Source organism: Halyomorpha halys, unplaced genomic scaffold (genome assembly GCF_000696795.3).
Source record: "Halyomorpha halys isolate HHAL.00 unplaced genomic scaffold, Hhal_1.1 Scaffold486.1, whole genome shotgun sequence".
NCBI lineage: Eukaryota > Metazoa > Arthropoda > Insecta > Hemiptera > Pentatomidae > Halyomorpha > Halyomorpha halys.
In genome coordinates this window covers 105,863-125,102 of record NW_027106528.1, presented here as the reverse complement: position 1 = coordinate 125,102, position 19,240 = coordinate 105,863, and the positions used below count along the sequence as shown (strand labels likewise).

At 28.5% G+C, this 19,240-nt stretch overlaps 1 protein-coding gene across 3 annotated transcripts in view; it reads left to right on the top strand.

Moving 5' to 3' along the window:
* Positions 1–15,309, top strand: part of jp (junctophilin) — a 282,722-nt gene extending 267,413 nt beyond the window's left edge. Inside the window, exons 7-11 of one of the 3 annotated variants that reach the window (XM_067044870.1) lie at positions 1,116–1,627; positions 5,420–5,606; positions 7,004–7,254; positions 10,794–10,994; positions 13,312–15,309. In XM_067044870.1, coding sequence (XP_066900971.1) covers positions 1,116–1,627; positions 5,420–5,606; positions 7,004–7,254; positions 10,794–10,994; positions 13,312–13,398 — 1,238 coding nt within the window. In that variant the 3' untranslated portion in view covers positions 13,399–15,309. Of the gene's footprint in view, positions 1–1,103; positions 1,628–5,419; positions 5,607–7,003; positions 7,255–9,614; positions 9,770–10,793; positions 10,995–13,311 lie in introns of those variants that run through there. The other 2 variants (XM_067044869.1, XM_014424967.3) reach the window with 2 other exon arrangements.
* The last annotated feature ends 3,931 nt before the right edge of the window (positions 15,310–19,240 follow it).

Genomic DNA, 19,240 nt, shown 5'->3' with positions numbered 1-19,240 from the left:
TTATTCGAATAATATTTATTCGACTAATTTTGTATTTGAATAATTTTTCATTCGACTAATTTTTTATTCGATTGAAATAGTATTTTAAATATTCGAATAAAAAAGCATTTTCATATTCTGCATATCCGAAAACCTAAAAATTGGCCCCTATGTGTTAGAAATAAAAAAGTAAAAATAAATCGATACGCGATACTAAAATCGATAGTACTTTTATATTCTACATATCTCAAAATATATAAAGTGACCCTATCATGTTCGGGATCAAGAAAGTTAAAACAAATCGAAACGCGATAATTAAATCTATACGTGATCATAAAATCAATAGCATTTTCATTTTTGGTATATATTGAAACATAAAAATGGACCCTTATATGTTAGAAATCAGAAAATTTAAAATTAATCTAAACGCGATCATAAAATATATCTATGTATAGCTGTAAGACAAAAATTGTCGTCTTTATTCAAATACAAACGCATTCGGATGGTTAATAATTTAATTTTTTCGAATAAGAGATTATTTTTCTATAAAATGGACGAATATAAAAGTATTCAAATGGTTATTCGAATTGTTTGGCCCGAATAATTGATTATAAAAATAAATAAAAAGAATTATAATAAAAAAGAATCAGATGGTTAATCATATGTTTTGTACGAATAATTGATTATTCGTGTAAACTAATGACGAATAAAAAAGTATTCGGATTGTTGATCATATGTTTTTGTACGAATAATTGATTATTCGTGTAAAATAATGACGAATAAAAAAGTATTCGGATTGTTGATCATATGTTTTTGTACGAATAATTGATTATTTGAGTAGATAGTTCACGAATAAAAAAGTTGTCTCTCGTTATTCGAATAATATTTGCCCAACTCTGAAAAATATACATATATTTTTATGTATACCAAATTTCTGACAAATATAAAATACCATTTATTTGTTTTAAATAATATTGATTTCTTAAATAAAGCTGGAACTGTTTATTCTTTTAAGATCAAATAAGGAAACTGGTTCTATCAAATTTATGGAAACTTGTAATTAGTAAATTATTAATTGAAAGAATCTATCGTTTTTAGTTCAGAGAAATAAAATTAAAAAATAGCACTGTTTTCAGGATTAGAAAAACTAAGGAACCGGGGAGTTCAAAAATATAAATCTTCATCTGTAGAGGATGCCAAAGTAAGACTACCTCCAAATCAGAAAGCACCCTCGTTAAGCCGAGAAACAAGCCTCCCGAATACTCCTTCCTCAGCTCCCCCTGTTGCTAATAAAGCACCATCTCTACCGCCCTATGAGAACAAACCTCATGTTCAGTTACCATACGACAACAGACCCCAACTTCCTACTCAGCAGGTAGATAATAAAGGACATCTTCCACAACAGCAACCTCCTCAACAAGGATATCCTTCACACTTGACAAATGCAACAGTTCACAACCCCGGTATTAATGTGGAACCTCAAGAGAACTACCATCATATGGTGACCCCACCAACCCCTCAACCCCCGCATGATAAGGATGTTGTACAGAATGAACAACCTCAACAACCAAACCTACAACCCCGAGCGACGATACGAAGGAACTCGAAGCAGCTTACTGGTGAATCGCCTTCATACAATTTCCAACAGGTAAATTACAAATCAACTGCCAAGTATCACTTATTAAATACTATTCCTGTGCCAAATATAATCATTTCCTTTATAATATTAAATATTCTTCATAACTTGGATCAAATAAGACTCATGGTTATTAATTCATACTTAATTTTAAATTGTTAAATTATAAAAAATAAAAATAAATAAATATGAAATAGAAAAAATCTAATACTTATTAAAAAAAAAGACCATATCAACTCATTTAAACATAACATTTCATATACCTATGTATATCTTCCTGAATACTGCAAATTATGTCTTGGTGAATGATACTTAGGTTAATCTTTAGATGGCCTAGTCATTTCTCATTAGCTTTTTTTATTTATTAACTAGTTGACCCGGCAATGATTCGCTATTGTTATATTTTAGGATGTATATAGATTATATTATTGAATACTTTATTTTTATTTTTCGGAAAGACATGAATCGATTGGTATACAATAACCATGAAAAAAACGCTTAATTTTGTTCATACAATTTTTTCTACTTGAGAATTTGTAGATTTCATTATCTTCTAACCTTTCCATGGCGGAAGGGAACATTTAGAAACCAACTGCTCGTAAACAGACCGATTGACTTATAAAAGTGTGGTAAAAGATTTTTTGGTGTGAAAATTAGTATCTTTAAAAAAAAAAAAAAAACTGCACGTAAATCGGTCCAGTAATAATATATATACATACATAGATGATGTGATAAAACGATAACTATGGCAACGTATTTGATAGCGATTAACTTTTCCGCATCATCGTTAATAATTGTTAAAGGTGATTTTTTTTCTTCTTTTAGGCCATTTTATAATATAATATATTTTCGTGTATATGCTACCTAGTTAAAAGCCCTCCCTGTGGCTCAAAATTTTCAAAATATTGAAAACATTGATACCGATCTACCTACGAGAGTGTGGTAAAAGATTTTTTAGGAGTGAAACAAATTTCATATTCATTTGCAGCACCTCGAGAAACCGTTAAATACGAATTGTAGGAAAAATCGAAAAATAAAATTTTTTAGTCCGAAATTTTCGCCCTACTCGAATACTAGCTAACCTCCTGTTTCTTTTTAAAATCTAAAAAACTTCAATATTACTCAATCTTTCTTCACCAAACTCGGCAGTGATTTAGGACTCTATAAACTGCACCAAAGGACAAGAACTGGGTATTTTTAAACAAATTAGAACCGAAGATATAAAATAAAACGTGAAAATTTTTTCCCCTCATTTGAAACCCACATTTTGCCCTCAAAAAAGCATCAAATATAACTTTTGTCTATGTATGCTGAAAGAGCAGACATTCGGCTTTCCAACAGTTCTATTAACGTAAGAATCAGATAAAACGGAGAGTAGTTATGAATGATTATGTGAAAAATAGGCGCCGAGAAAAAAAAAAATGCCCGGATTGAACCGAGGTGAAAAATTTATGATTGTTAATTTCTTCTAAAAATGGTATTTATTACTTTAGGACAATCCTAAAAACGAATATGATTTCGTTTTACCAAAAAACAATTTTTTTTTTACCTACTTTACTGTGTCTTACGCTTAATTTTGTTCATAACTTTTTTTCTACACAAAAATTTCGGGATTTCATCTTTTAACCTTCTCATGGCAAAATGCAACATATAGAAAAAAAAAACCACGTATTGGTTCACTAATAACCAAGTCTGTGGAGGGCAAAGATTGGACAGCTCTCTTTTATATATAGAGAGATGTTATGTTTAAAACAAATGAAGATTTTGTGTCTTCACTACAGACTTTTTTTTCCTAACTGGGCAACATTTTAATTCTGTTGCTTAGAATTTGATATTTTATTATTTAATAAATAAATAAATTAATCATAAAAATCCTTCCCATCAAAAGAACCGCCATAACTGTTTGTGTTTTTTTTTTTAGATTAAAATATAATTGTTAATATATTAATAATAATGTTATGAATTATGGTTGTTGATTAAATAAAAACACTTTGAGATCATGCTTAGTTTTCATCTTGAAGGACCCCTGAGTCTAATTAAGTAATTTAAAATGAGAATATTTTCAGCCTTTATAGGCATTGTTATTTCTCCCTCTTTCCAAGGACCACTTATTCTTCTAAGCTACTCAAACGTTTTTATTGAAACAATGTTTATAGTATCAATTATAAAGACAACTGTTGATAAAATATTGCAATACTTTCATACTAATGACTGTAATAATTGGCAAAACCTATAAGCTTTTCTCTTGGAGTCAATTGAAAAATAATCCCTGAAAATTAATAAGATTCAATTCTCTCATTAAATAGTAACCAAATGATTAATACTTGTCTTCTTGAATTTTTGCTTTAACTATACTTCTCAAAATTTCATTAAACTATAATTCTTAATTGGATAGTATCGTGGAAGGAAAGATAAAGAGGGACAGTTTATTTTATCCCTTGGAATAATCAATGCTATGAAACAGGGAAATCAATCTTCAATCAGCCAAAGCCTTGGCATGTTGTTTAAGTTGGATTTTTAAAAATAATATTCAAAAACAGTGAACATTTGATCATAATTACTAGTATTTTTGCATTAAAAAGTTCTAATTAAGTTCTATAGTTCTCGTATAATTTACGAATTATTTCATTATTGGCATTAAGTATAATAAGGTTTAAAAATATTATCTCTATCTGCAATATTCACTCATTCATCTTTTCTTTTATAAGTCTGTATAAAACAATTATTAGTAATTGTAAGACTTTTTGTTTAAAGTTAATTATCTCAATTATTATCTTAAATTAATTTTTGTATTCAATTAGTTTTTGCTCCTAAAAAAAAAACTAATTCCTTTAGAGTTTACAAGTACTTGAAATTCCAGGAGTATAAAATTTTGGAAATGTTGCATCGCATTTATTTGAAAAGAAAACTTCAAATCTGTAGGAACCATTTTAAAACAGAGATCTGAGTTGAGAGATGTATAACCAGAATGTACACGTCTTTCTCCCCCAAGTCTTGGATTATATTTGCAAGATAATAGAAAAAATCAAAAGTGAATTAATAGAAATATATACAAAATACCCAGTGATTGTTTTTAAGTTATGTTTATACCTGTTCTAAACAACAACAAAAAAATCCACTTATAAATTAAATATTCTCTAGAAGTTCTCTTCCTTTGAAAAGCTGCAGAGGGTGTTCCCTAAAGGATGGGAAATATTTTAAGAGGTGATAGTAGGTCTCAAGAGGAGGAAAAAAATTCATATACGCTATGGTTGTTTGATTCCACATCAAATAACTGAAAATTTAGGTTTTGTGTTTCTTTAAATGAGTCTTGTTTTTTGTAAGATAAATCATTACTACCAACAATAACTACTTTGATTAAATTTTCTTATCTAAGTAATTTGTAATTTTTTTGGTGAAAGTACAGTTAATTAATGAGTTTATGAAAAACTTTTCTATATTTAGCCCCCTGAAATGGTTTTAAATAAGAAAATTCTCCTTACATTTGAAGAAATTTTATTCTAGTTTACTATAACACTGTCTAGAATTAACTAACTTTAATAGTTTTTGAGGCATCACTTCCTATTAAAATTAAGTGACTTGTTTAAAAAAAAAAAAAAACATTAATTTTTTTCTTTGTGGAATCAGACCAGGGTCTATGTGAACTTATTTGTTGCTTGTTTTGTCTACAGTATCCTTTTTAAATATTTTCCATCATTTACAAGACGACCTGAGTAATATAAATGCCTTAATTTTCTTTTTTTGTTCTTATTCTTACACTTCTTATAATTTAAAAAATTAAATTGTTTTATCACATTATTACAGGCTATGAGCGATCATTTTGATCATTACAAGAGGCCGCCAAGCAGAGACAGTAGCGTTGATAGATACAGTAGAAAAATGGGCCCATCCAGGCAGTCCTCAGTAGACAAAGTAGAGTCTCCAGGTTCAAGAGCACCATCAGTTGTAAGGGGAGTTACTCCTGTCACACCGTCTGCTGTCGTTCGAGGAGGTGATGATATTAACTTTCAATAAAAATCATTTAAAATTTTAATAATATATTTAACATGCCATAGCAGTCATAGAATATACTACCTTTGTTGGGTTTTATTAGCTATTCATAAATGTTGTGGTCCTGAGCAACCATTCAACACTATTGCTACTATATTTTTGAAATTAAGAAAGAAAAAAGTGTGTAGTAAAATTTTTATTTATAAATAGCAGCAAAAACTTATTAACTTTTAGGTTATGTATTTACTAAAATTTAAAAAATAAATAAATAAAAAGCATTGAAATCACAGAAAACACTATAATTATATTGGGATAAAAAATATTAATTTTCTTGCCTTAGACTGTTTTTACTTAACAATATTTTTTGAAGTGATATACATTTTTTTTTTTTAATAATCAATTTATTGTTTTTAGCCAAGAAGCTGTCGAATTGCTTTTCCTTATTACTGTTATTGGTTACTTAGGGTTCTGACACATGCTTGTATGTCAGTTCTATTAAAGTGATATTGAAAGGAAGTTCATTATCATTTTCTATTTCTTTCACCAGGAATGAAGACAGCATTGTTCTGAAAGTAGTTCTTAAACTTGGCAACTAAGGTGAAAGAATTATTGGAACATATATTGTGGTCTATTTCCACTAGCTTGGTTGTTTATAAGCAGTTCTAATTTTTCTAATAACAGTGAGAGAAGAATAATAGCTCACCTATTTTACTTATGAATACTTTTTATTTCTCACTTAGCATAATTTTATTTTTATTGTTTACAATTTGGCCCTAGAGGTCATTTGTAATAAAAAAAAAGTGATTACTCCTCCTTTAATAATTTTTATTTTTAATGAGAAGGATGAATATAATACTAGTTCTTCTAAAATAATTCCTGAAATGTTATTTTAAAAAAACAGTAAAGTTAGTGTGCGAAATAAAGAAATCAAGTCAATAAATACTAAAGGATTGAAGCGAAATTACTTGAAACTATAACAATTTCAATTTCATTGTCACCTGAATTTTCATAGAATTGATCCTAGATCACTGTAATAATTTTAAAATGCAGCATTATTGATTAGTGTTAGTCTCATGAAAACGTTGAAGTTGAAAATTTTTAACTTGAAATCATCATTAACCAATCGTATAGAAAATATTTTGAAACAATTTAATTAAAATTGTATGCAACTAGTGAATATAGTCCATGAACCACTCAAGAAGGCTAATTCAAATTATTAAACTAATGGGTTGTGAGATAGTATGTAGAGCATTACATGTAAGTGACACTTCCTACAACGAATTATATTCTCTCATGAGCTTGAAACTGAAAAGAAAGAAAAACACTTTGAGTTATATATTATCAAGACTTATCCTGAGTGTTTTTCATGTATTTTAACTTTTCATTAATTCTTTTCAGGTACACCAAACCCCATGCCTCCATCTACTAATTTAATTAGAGGAAGTACTCCAACTTCTGTAAGGGCTGGAACCCCGGCTACTGGAAACGGATCTGTGGTGGGTGCAGCTGTTAACCCGACACCACCACCTTTTGAAGATGTGATTATGAGAAAACGTGGACTTGGGCAAGACATTATTCCATCTGCCAGTCAGCCTAAAAGAACCGAATCGCTTTATGTTACTCCCCAGAAAAAAGAGCCAGTTCCCAAGGTTAGATTATATAATGAGTTTTTCTATGTGGAAATATCTAGTGGGTTCTTAATTGTACTACTATCAGTGGTACAGGAGTTTAATACAGTAGGGGTTTATATAAGTCAATATACATATGTTACTACTGTCAATAAATTTCTCTTTGTTTATTTATTTGATTTTACATTAATTAGAGGACTTAAAATTGGTAAAAATAATATGGAGGACTATTTAACTTTTTAATTTTATGTCTCTGATTAGATGCACAGAGCAGTATATTCAGGCCAAACAGTGATTCCACCTTATCAACTTCTCTGGATTAGTCATATCTATCCTTTGCTTGAATTTTAGCATGTAAAAAAAATAATTATTAATGGACTTGTTCCAAAGATATTAGCTGTAGACAGGGGTTTCATTCTCTACTTTTGTACCTCTTCACACTATCCCAAAGCTAGCAGAATTGTCATAAAGTCAGTGGTACAATGTACAGAATGTGTCAAATATAAAGTAATGTCATTTTTTTGTCAAATGTACCATATTCAAGCAAAGCATGAATATCCCCTTTTATGTCATTGCTCTTTAGTAGCATCCCAAAAAAGTCCAAGTTTCATCTTTTTTAGTTCTTATTGCTAATAAACCATATATTTAATCAAATTTAATGGTGTCATCTATAAATGAATAAATAGTCATGAGAACAGAATGTATTTGGAGACTAAGGAAACAGTAGAACTATGAACTCCCTCCTTAGCCAGCCCCTATGATCTGCCCTCTCGTTTCCATTGAGACTGCAGTTTCCACGGAACCATTTATTAAATTATTGGGATCATTTCTCTTACCTGTTGTGGTTGTTGACTCTTGACAACAATCATTTTATTTTATTTTACATTACCTCAATTTCTAAACTCAAATCAGTTTATCAGTTTTAAATCTTAGTTACTCTTCCTAGTAAATAAGTAAATTGTTTTACCACATTCTTCCCAGTTTGTAGTTCGTTAATCATAAATTTTCCAACTCTTCCAACTATAGGGTCTTCTAATTTTCAATTACCTGCTGGAAATGTTAAAATTTGACTACAATATTTTGCTTTAAACAATGAAAAAAATGAACATATCATTTATAATAAAGATTTTAAAGAAGGTTTTTAAATTATTCAAATATTATGATTAGGTATACTATTGTAAAAACAAATTGCCTGCATTGACTTGAATTAAATAGTAAAGCAATTGAATGTTTTTCATTATTTAACAAAATTACAACAAATATTTGGTATTTTTAATAAAAAAATTAGTCTGAAAAAATAAGTTAAAGACGACAACAAATTTTAATTTTCTGTTATCTAATAAACAATGATGTTTTTTTAAAAAAAAATTGGGAATATTTTCCATATTGTGCTAAATTATATTTATCTAAAATAGCGTATATTTACTAACAACAAAAATTATTTTGCTATTTTAATTATGCTAGAATATGAGGCACTTCATCCATCCAAGCTCGTGCAGTCCAATATAATTTAATTTTTTTTCACATAGATAGTCTTCTATTGAATGAAATTATTCCTGATGTCTTGTTTTGATGAACAAGTCTACAAATGCAAAACTGTTATTCTTTGCTGTTTTAATTAAGTGGTAATTTACAAGATAATTAAATATTAAACTTGACTTGTTGTAAACAACATAATTGTAAAACTTTGTCCAATTCAGTTATAGAAACAAAATATTTAATCTATTATTTTCAAAAGTTATTTTGTTTATCATTTATTTTCAATATTAAAAATTAATTTACTAAAGTATTTGTAAAATACTTTAAACTAATACTTATGAATATTACATATTATGTAATATTCATATCACTAACCCTTTTGGTAATGAAGAGACATTTGATAATACTGTTTGGAAGTAATACATTTTTTAAAAAACAGGAGTTTTGATTTTAAAATTAATTTTTATTTGTTTGTATACTTTCTAAAAAATTACATCCGTTTCCTAAAATCAATGGCATTCTTCATAATTTGAAATTGCCTCTTATTTTTTCCATCTAACAATTCTCAATTGCCCATGGTGTACAATACAGGATTCAAAACCTAAAGCAGTGCCAACTCCAATTTTAAAATTCCTAATTTAAAATTCTGTTATTGGAATAGCAATTATACAGAAATCGGTGTGATAAAGAAAATCTCTAACTTTTATCTGCATTCAATAAATAAATCTTGTAATCAATAAAATAAATAGTTGTAATTTATACCATACATTATGAAAATGAATTACTTGTTTGTTTCCTTATTTTAAGGAAACATCAGCGTGTTATTCTAAATTTAACAAGATTTGGCATTAGGCACAGCCCAGGAGGGGGAAGAGATGCCCATGAAGTAGGGGTGGGGAGGGTTGTATCTATATTCAGGTAGTTGACAGTGAACATTACCATCGAAATGTTCTGGTCTGGGGAGTGTGAAGATGAAGAGGAGGAAGAACTGATGTTCTCGCCAGCCCTCATGGCCAGGAGGGCGAGTGAGAGCTGGATTAACACTCCTCCCATAGAGGTAGCCTAACCTTGTACCAATTATAACCTGACATTGCCCCCTCCAGTTGGAGAATCTTAATTCCAATAGTAGATGAGGTGTATATTTAGACAATCTCGAACCAGCCAACCATATCTGAAGCTATTGGGAATACTATAAATGACTCATTCTATTTTGCCTAAAAATAATCCATCCTTTATTTTCAAGTTATTATCAGTTTGATGTGACTATTTTCAACATGACTAATTAATTATTAACAACTAATCTTAACAGCAATGTAATATACTTTATTAAGTGATTTAATATGAATAAAGAAATTCATGTTTATAGATTTTTAGAAAGATTTCTGTTATCGTATTTTTAAAAATTAATAATACTAAATTAAAACCATTTATTATATATATAAAGACTACTTTTTTGTTGGCTATCATACCTCCATGACATATTATTAATTTTAAAGTATAAGAAAAACATAAAAGAATAAGTATTATGAGGTTGGTAAATGTAAAAAAGAAAAATAATTTACATAAATAATAATAATTTATAGAGAGGCTGTTAAAGTTTTATAATTTATTTTAAAACTAATTCCAGTTTAATAAAAGTAATTATATACTTTCAATATCATAATTAATAATATAATTGTTATAACGTTTTTCTATATTGTGTAAAAAAAAAATATTAAAGAAGTTTTTATTTACTATGCTAATTTATAAAATGTATGTATAGATAGGGGTAAATAGAAATAAATAGAATCTAAGAGGTTTGGACTACAAACTACTGGCAACATACCAATTAAATATAAATAAAAATTGAAGGAAACAAATTTTGAAAAAGTGTTGTAACACAAACCTTGCCATGTTTTCTGCTCCCAACTAAAAAGCATTTTATTGCTTTATTTTTTTTAAAAATAATATTTCATATTAGGGATTAAATTGAAAATTTTATAGCCAATTTAAAAATATTTCCCTTCATACTTTTGTTTTTAACCTAATCATAATCAAAACAAACCTATTTTTATAATTATTTTGGAATTATATATTTTTAGAGTATTCCTGTGACAACAAATCTCCAGAGGAAGAAAAGTCTCCCAGATGTACAAGGTTATCCTAAAGTTGGTGAAGCTATGTCTAGGGAAGAGGTGTCTGTACTGAGCTCTGCGAGGAGGGAAGAACTAAGAAAAATGCAAGAAGAATCGGAAAAACTTCGAGCAAATCCTCTTCTCTATCTTGTCAGTCCACATGTAAAGGTTAGTATGAAGCAATTTAGTTGCTTCCCTTATATTCTAGACAATGACTTTATTTATATATAAAAATTCATATTATAGTATAGAAACTTTGAAAAGAATTCCTTCTGGGGGTTTGTATCAATCACTCTATAAATCCATCACCTAATGGACTGTTACACTAAATTATGTATTTTTATATCCATTCTGAGTAAGTATCAACTTTCTGTTATACACCGAGGAGTCTAAAAAAAATTCTTTATCTTAGCACTCATTACATAATCTGGTAAAATAAAATTATTTTTCCCTGGAATTTCATACACCCGTTCATACTGTATCTGGTTCCTCATATGTTTAATTCTTTGTTGATTATCTTTTTTCTATTGCAAGTTAAAACAAAACGACTATATATTTTTTCATTTATGCCACCTGGAATAAATCATTTCACAGATAGTCAAGAGTTGACTATATTGTTTTATTCATGATGTTTATTGGTTTTTGATTATTTAATAAATTCATTAATTTGTATTTGCACAATAATTCCTATAATTTAAAGCACAAATATTTGTGGTTTTTAAACTTTAAATTATCAAAAGCTAGAAATTACACAATATTTTAATATAGAAACATAAACAGGCAAGATATTAACACGATTATGTGGAAATATGCAAATAAATAAAATTGGTCATAATTATATAAAAATTTAATTTCTAAGATTATTAATTTAACTCAAAAACTGTTTCATATCTTTGAAGTACAATTGTGGAGGTCCATTCCAAAAGGAATTAGATGGTATTTTATTGAAAATGATATTTAAATGTCTTAAAGGTTTTTGGAAGTTTTTTTTTGTTATGGAGGTTATTTCTCGTCAGCATATACAATGTCAAATTTAAAGAAAACAGATATTAGCTTGTGTTATAAATATTACTAAACTACATATCCCACATCCGCAATGAATGTGGTACAAATAAAAAAAAAGTTTTTATATCGAACATTAAACACAGGCTTAGTTCGGTATAAAAGCCCTCTCCCTGAGTATTTCCTGTAACACATGTTGCTGGTGGAACATCTATTGTGTATCTATTGTCTAATACCTTGGATGTTAAGGGTTCAACCTTAAAAATTTTGATTTGTGTTTCTTTCATTCTGGATGTGTGATATCTGGTTTGATTTTCTCAAAATCACCATTTTAGATATTTTATCTTTTGGATCTAATGGAATCAGTTGTTTTATTTCAGTTTTTATTATTCAGATAGATCATCTCTAAATATATTGTGAATGTGCTCTCTTGTATTACCATCACTTGAAATTATGACAGAATGTAATATTGCCAAATAAAGAAAAAAAAAAGATATATCAATAGTTATTGGATCCAATTTATGATTTTTAATAGTTCTGTAAATTGAATTATCCCATTACTAAGTTCTTATTAAATCCCAAAACTTCAAAAGCAATGGTTTAGCACCATTTTTTTCTTTGAATCAATATCTTTGCTTTTCTTTTGACACAATAATAGAAAAAATGTCTAAACATTTAAAATTAATCATTGAAAATCCTGCAATGCTACTAAACTCTGTTAATCCCTTTTTCCAATCCCTATATAACTCATTATATTCGTTAGATTTGATCTGCTTCTAAACTTGTATCATCAGCTTTTTGTACACTATACACATAGTTTGGCTGCAAAATTCTTGAAACTCAGGCTATTTCCTCCCCCATTCTTTTCAATGGTACCAGCCTTCGATCAATATTTGTCAAATATTTTGTGTTTTTTCTTTTGTCCTTAAAACTTTAATGACTTAATGATTGTTACTTTAGTCATTTTATTTTTAAATGTTTATGATTTGCAAACAGATTATATTTATTAATTAACTTAATAATGCGAATGTCTTAGTTGTTTATGCTCTCATACTAAAGAAGAATCTTGCTATTCATAGCACATCACGATGATTACTTAGTGATAAAAAAATTTTGTGCTTTAAATATAATGCCTGAATGAACGAATGTTGGATATAATGGCTTTTTAGATTTTTTATTTAATATAATAACGTTTCATTTGTCTTTAGAGATCTTTTCCTACCAGTTTTAATTGTTACAGACTTTGGTAGATCGCATATTATGAAAGTTTGTGATAACTAATACAGATGGGAACAAATGTCGAAAGACAAAACATATGTCACTTCATAAAAAAAAAAAATTTAAATAATGTTATGTTCAACATTCTTCTCGCCGAGTGGGCTAAGACATTTATTTCTACAATATATAAATTATCAATTTAAGTGGACTAAAATAATACAACTATTTTTTTATTAAATTTATCCTTGCTTTTTTTTTTTTTCAGGAATGGTTTTCAAGACAACAGTTAGTGATGCTTGTTCTTTTTGTAAACATCTCATTGGCAATAATGTTCTTCAAGCTGCTAACGTAGTAGCTATGGTGTACGTGGGTCACCACGTGCTTCAGGAAAACTTGGCCAATGTTGATGTCAATTAGATCCGTTCCATTTGGATGTTAAGTGTTCATGAGAATGGATTTATTCCTCAAATCAGAACACTATTTTTCTGGGTTGGGTCCAAAACGACTCATATTGCCCACCTAGTGACTAATTTGGTTCGAACGAATTTAGAGATAAAGACGATTTAATTAAGTTATTTTGGACATTTGTTGATATTTATTGTAACTAAGATGAATTAATTTTAATGGAATTTATGAAATTATTTATAAAAAAAAAAAAATAAATAAGGATAGGGTGATCAATGAAATTGATATTGTAGATTTCTTAATGAATATTGATACTATGTAAATATATAATAGGAATAAGCAATTTCAAATTTTAAACAATTGCTATAATATATTTCTACATTTGTTGTGGATTAGGGATTGTTAACCGTAACATATTTCTTTCTGAAGAAACTGAATATGATTAATGAATAAAACTAAACCACTGTACGCTCATTTTCGTCGATGATTTTCAAAACTTGTACTTAAATTGTATAAAGCACAAATGATTTTATTCTACTATATTTATATATAGATTTAAATTTTTCAGAACTTTGTAACAAAATATTTTCACACTTTTTACTCTGTAATTAGTTTTCTCAGTTACTTGTTTAGTGATATGAGACATTTCTTATAATGGTGCCTATTTTGTAAGTTAGAAGAAAACTTTTAACCTACCAAACTGTAGGCTTTTTGATGATGCTTTACGTAAATGAGCTGTGGGATATTTTTGTGTGTCAAGATGACACAAAATTAAATGCAAATATTCATAAATTGGTACATATTTCATAGCTTGAGGCTTTTAGATATAAGTTCCTGATGAATTAGTTTATTCCTATTGAGTAAATTATAATATATTTAATTAAATCTTTAGCAAATTACTCATAGGAAAATTAAATGTCTGAAGGAGTTTTAGAATGGAAATTGTTGAAAAACAGGAGTAATGTTTGATGTCTTGATTTCCTAATTTATTGTTTGTTTTTTTTTAAATTTTTTGGTGATAATACATTTCGAATAAATGTCATTCTACATATGCTCAGTTTATCAAACTATATATTTGCATTTTAGAAATGTTATTATTTGTTCTTGTTTCCAAGAATTGTTGTTCAATTGAAACAATCTTGTATTACTATAGTGTGTATAAAATAAATACTTGTATTTATATCATATCTTACCATCATGGAATTTATAATATTGTTATAAGCATTTGCTTACTTATATACTCTGTTTTGTATATATTATAAAGATTTGGAGCCAGTCTTGGCTATGTCCTTTTTGAAAATACATAAGTTTGGAAATATTTTTGAAAAAAAAAACAATGTTTTTGTATTGAGTATGTATTGTGACCTATTGTATTTGCTGATATCGGTCTAGCATAAGAAACTTAAATGATTGTAACTTTCGACCTACAAACAAAGTCTGTTGGATATTGGGAACATAGGTGCAAGCCACCTTCAATTATATTTGTCTTATAAATAAATCTATGTACATAGTATACAGTTTTTACATTGATTGGAAAGTAACTCACAGATGATGTGTAATTGTAGTATTCATGTTTAATGTATATAAAAAATGTATCAATTTTCATATTCACATTTTTCACTTCTGCAAACTAAGCAGGAAATATCATTTTTATTGGGAAAGTAAATGGAGATGGCATGAATTGATTTGTTTATTTCCGTTTGATCGGAAATGAAGTTGTGTGTGCCTTTCTAAGTGATTTTTATTGTATCTATTTATTGAAATAGTTTAAGGTTACCATTCAGGAAATTCATTCCTATCTTAGTTTCAAGTGAAAATTACATTTGCTTACAATGTCAATAAATTGTAAATTCACATATATTTTTTCTTAAATTTGCCTAAAAACCTTTTAACATCTAAAAAAAAAATCTTAATTAAGACTTAACAGCACTGTCTTCACAGCTTGAAGAACCTTCTTCAGTTAATAACTTGTATTTTTTGTTTTTTGAAATTTTCACTTTCTTCTTTTTCTTCTGAAAACTCTTGCAACATCCACAGAGCTCACAAATTAATATGACTATAGCAATCAACAGAAAGAAAGCTACAAGTATGGCAACAGTATCATACGTTTCCCAGTCTGGTTCTCCATGGTAGAAACTTAAGTCTGAATTGTTGCCACTAGATTCAGCTTCAGGAATTTCACTTGTTTCAACAATTACTTCTTTAAATGGATTTGCCAGAACTGTTTTATTCAATTTTGTGCTTAAACGCTGGAAAACAATGTTACTAAGCCAATCAGCTAAATCTTTTCTTCCAATCTGCTTGAGTCGGTGTGAAAGAATACTATGAGTTTCACCTAGTCCTTCATTTGGAGAACTATTCCAATGAATTAAAATTTCAAGACAGGTTCTTTCACCAAATGAAAAAAAATTTGTTTGACTCGTTACTTCATAGGTTGAGGAGTGTAAATACTTATCTAGATTTTCACATTCCATAGGAGTTAATTGGTTAGCAATGTATTCTAGTTCTGCTAGATTTACATCTACAGTGCAATCAATAACTTTAAAAAATGTGGTAAAATATATGTAAACAATGAATAAAAAGATGTCCATTTTAAGGATAAACTAAGATATTCAATGAGTAAAACCTAAATTCACTTTAGGATTGGTTTATTCGCTTCTCAGTCACATGATTTATACGAACAGATGTTATTGTACTATTTATTCTGATTAAAATTATTTGATTTGAAGTAATTTTTTTTTGTTATATTAAAATTTACATTTTGAAGGATTTATTTCAAATGGTTATGAAAAAGTTTAAATTTATAAACAAAAATTGAAATGACTTTTTTTTTTATTTTTGGTTGATATCAAGTATATTCAAATTTAATAACAGCATCTGGCTCACTGAAGATTTTGAAATGAATCCAAAAGTCTTTACAAAAAAAACCCAAAACAAAAGAAAAAAAACTGTTATTTATTCTTTTATACATATTATTATTGACTAAAAGTGAGGACCCATAAATGTACAAGACTGTTACCAATGTCTTCGAGTGCAAAATAAGTTTTATCTAAATTTCAGTTGTTGTCCTTGGAGTTTATGTATATAGGTGTTTTAGGGAGTTTGATGCATTTTTGAAAGAAAATTAGTTTAGATACCAAACTCAAGTCTTTTTTATCATTAATTTTAAATTTACTTTTAACCAAATATTTAGAAGTGTAATGATAAAACTTTCCAGTGACCTGGAAATTTGAGTTTCCAGTCTTATCCCATTTCATAGTAAGGTTATACTTGTTTTCACGAGAAAAGGCAATCAAAACTATGCCAAAATATATCCAGAGAAGAATTTTAATGAGTTGGATGAGAGGTGTACCATGTTAATCATTCAAAACAATTATTCACATAAGGAGTGCTTCTGAATTGTGTTCTCTTTCATTTTCTACGGCTGAATCAGCTGCGTTTTGTTTTTCATTCATATTTTTCTCTTTTCGAGAAGTATCAATACATAAATGAAGCTTTTGGATATACCAAACAGTTATATAAGCCAATGATACCAATATAATCATAACCATTGTATTGCTACATCTAATATCTTCAATATCAAGTTATTATTAATTATTAGAAAAAATATTTATAAAGAACCGAAGAAAAACTAAAAAACAAGATAATATCACCATAAAAAAAAATTATACATTTATATATAATTTCAGTCACTGAATTTGTACTGAATACAGTAACAAGTTTAATATTATTCAATATTCTTGGTAAGTACTTAGTTATTACAAGTTACTCATATCTACTTTATCTAACCTTATTTTAAATGTTTTGTTTTTAATACAAAAATACAGTAATACTATTATTTGTACATAGATACTCTAGTACTTTCATGTAATTCTATTCTTATACGAAAGAAAAATCTGCCTGAGCTTGATCCCAGATTATATTGCTTAAATTCATTTCAAATTTCTAAAAGGAGAAATATTGGAATCAGGAGTAAATTAAATCTAGATGTTAAGTAAGTAGATGCTATAATTCATCATATAAAAAGAAAGAGTGACTTTATTTTCTGTTTATATTTTGTCTATTATTAGATTACTCATTTATTAAATAATGTTTAAGCGAAGTGAAATAACATTGTTGGGAAATACATTCTTGCTGAAATGTATAATTAATAATTGTATCTACTATTAAAAAATATGTATATATATATCCAGTGCTGTTGAAAAAAAATTATTTATTTACATTTTTAAATGGACTATAAGAAGAAGTTAGACTTTGTCTTTTCATTTTTTTTTTTTCGAATTAAAACTCTTCTTGTCCCTCAAAAATTAGCGCTCTGGACAAATGCCCACTTGGTAAATCAAGGTGGGTTTACATCAGCCATAATTTGTGTAAATCAATCTCAAGATAATATTAATACTGCTTTTGCTGATACTCATGGAATCGTTTTTAATAAAACATAAATATGAATTTATTAAAAATTGTTGAGGGACTAATGCATGATGTGTATTCATGTCCATTTGTGTTCTGACATGAAAACCCAACTTTTCTAAAGTGTGTGAGGTATTTACATAGAAAAATGTCGGCGATTACTGTCAACTAAAATGACACCATAAACTGATTAGTTTTCATACGAATTTAGCAGTGGTGTAGTCCTAAATTTTACAGCGTGGGAATGTCCATTGTCTTCTGAAAACTGACTAACATCAGGCGATCCAGAATGCCCTCCCCCTCCCTCCCACCACTTTACAAGGTGGTTTCTGAGGTGCTAACTGATTTTTAGCCTTAAAGTCAGTGTGTAACCAAACAGTGCATAGGTTCTAAGCTGTTAGTAATAAACTATAAAAAAAAGTAAGCAGGTAGTATTATCACTGTCAAGTACAATGTAAATAATTTTCTGCTCTTATTATTCCCATTAATAATTTACTCTAGTAGTTTCCAAATAGTATTTCCGAGCAGAGTGGGAACGCCCCCACGCCTTGGAATTTAGTCAATGATATCTATTGAAAAATAAAAACGCCGTTTTTTAAATGTTGCTCGATTTAACTATCTTAAAGTTTCCTCTTCCCGTTTTAGGTAGGCTAATATTTCAAAAGTGATGTAGGACCGTCGCTCTCCGGGGTTCGGTGGGGAAGTATATATATCCTTTCTTTTTTGTTATGATCTCCTCTTGTGAGATTGTGACATGTCATACATCGACCAAACTACTCGCTATAATTGTCTGTTTCGAACTAAAGATAAGTAAGGCTACCAGGAGTGGGTGTTTACTAAGATAGGAAGACTACTAAGCAGAAATTGCATTGGGATAGCCTTCTTTTTGTGTTATGATCTCCTTTTGTGAGATTGTGATGTTTCACTATTGCTATATTTGAGGATCTATTGGGATTTAACGATCATCTTTTATATATATACAGTGAAGTCTCACTTATATATACGAAACTCACTTATACGAAACATTCAGTTATGTGAAGAACTTCTCAATCCCCTACAAAAAACCCCTGAATTATGTATATGTAATTATCCATTTATACGAAACTTAGTTGTAAGAAGGAAAGTTTGGACCAGCTATATGTACATATTAGTAAATTTTATTCAGTTCTATGATTTTTTTTTCTTCCGTGGCAAGACAAAGGACGAAAAATGCCGCGAAAAAAGAAACAGTAAACAACTGTTTTCCGCGAATAACATCCGGTCCCAATGACTCTATGTTTATATTCTACTCCCTAATGTATATCAATAAGCTCGGAGGATTCCGATTCAGATGACGAAGATCCTTTGCCTCTTCCAGTTTTGCAGAAGCTCTTGAAGCA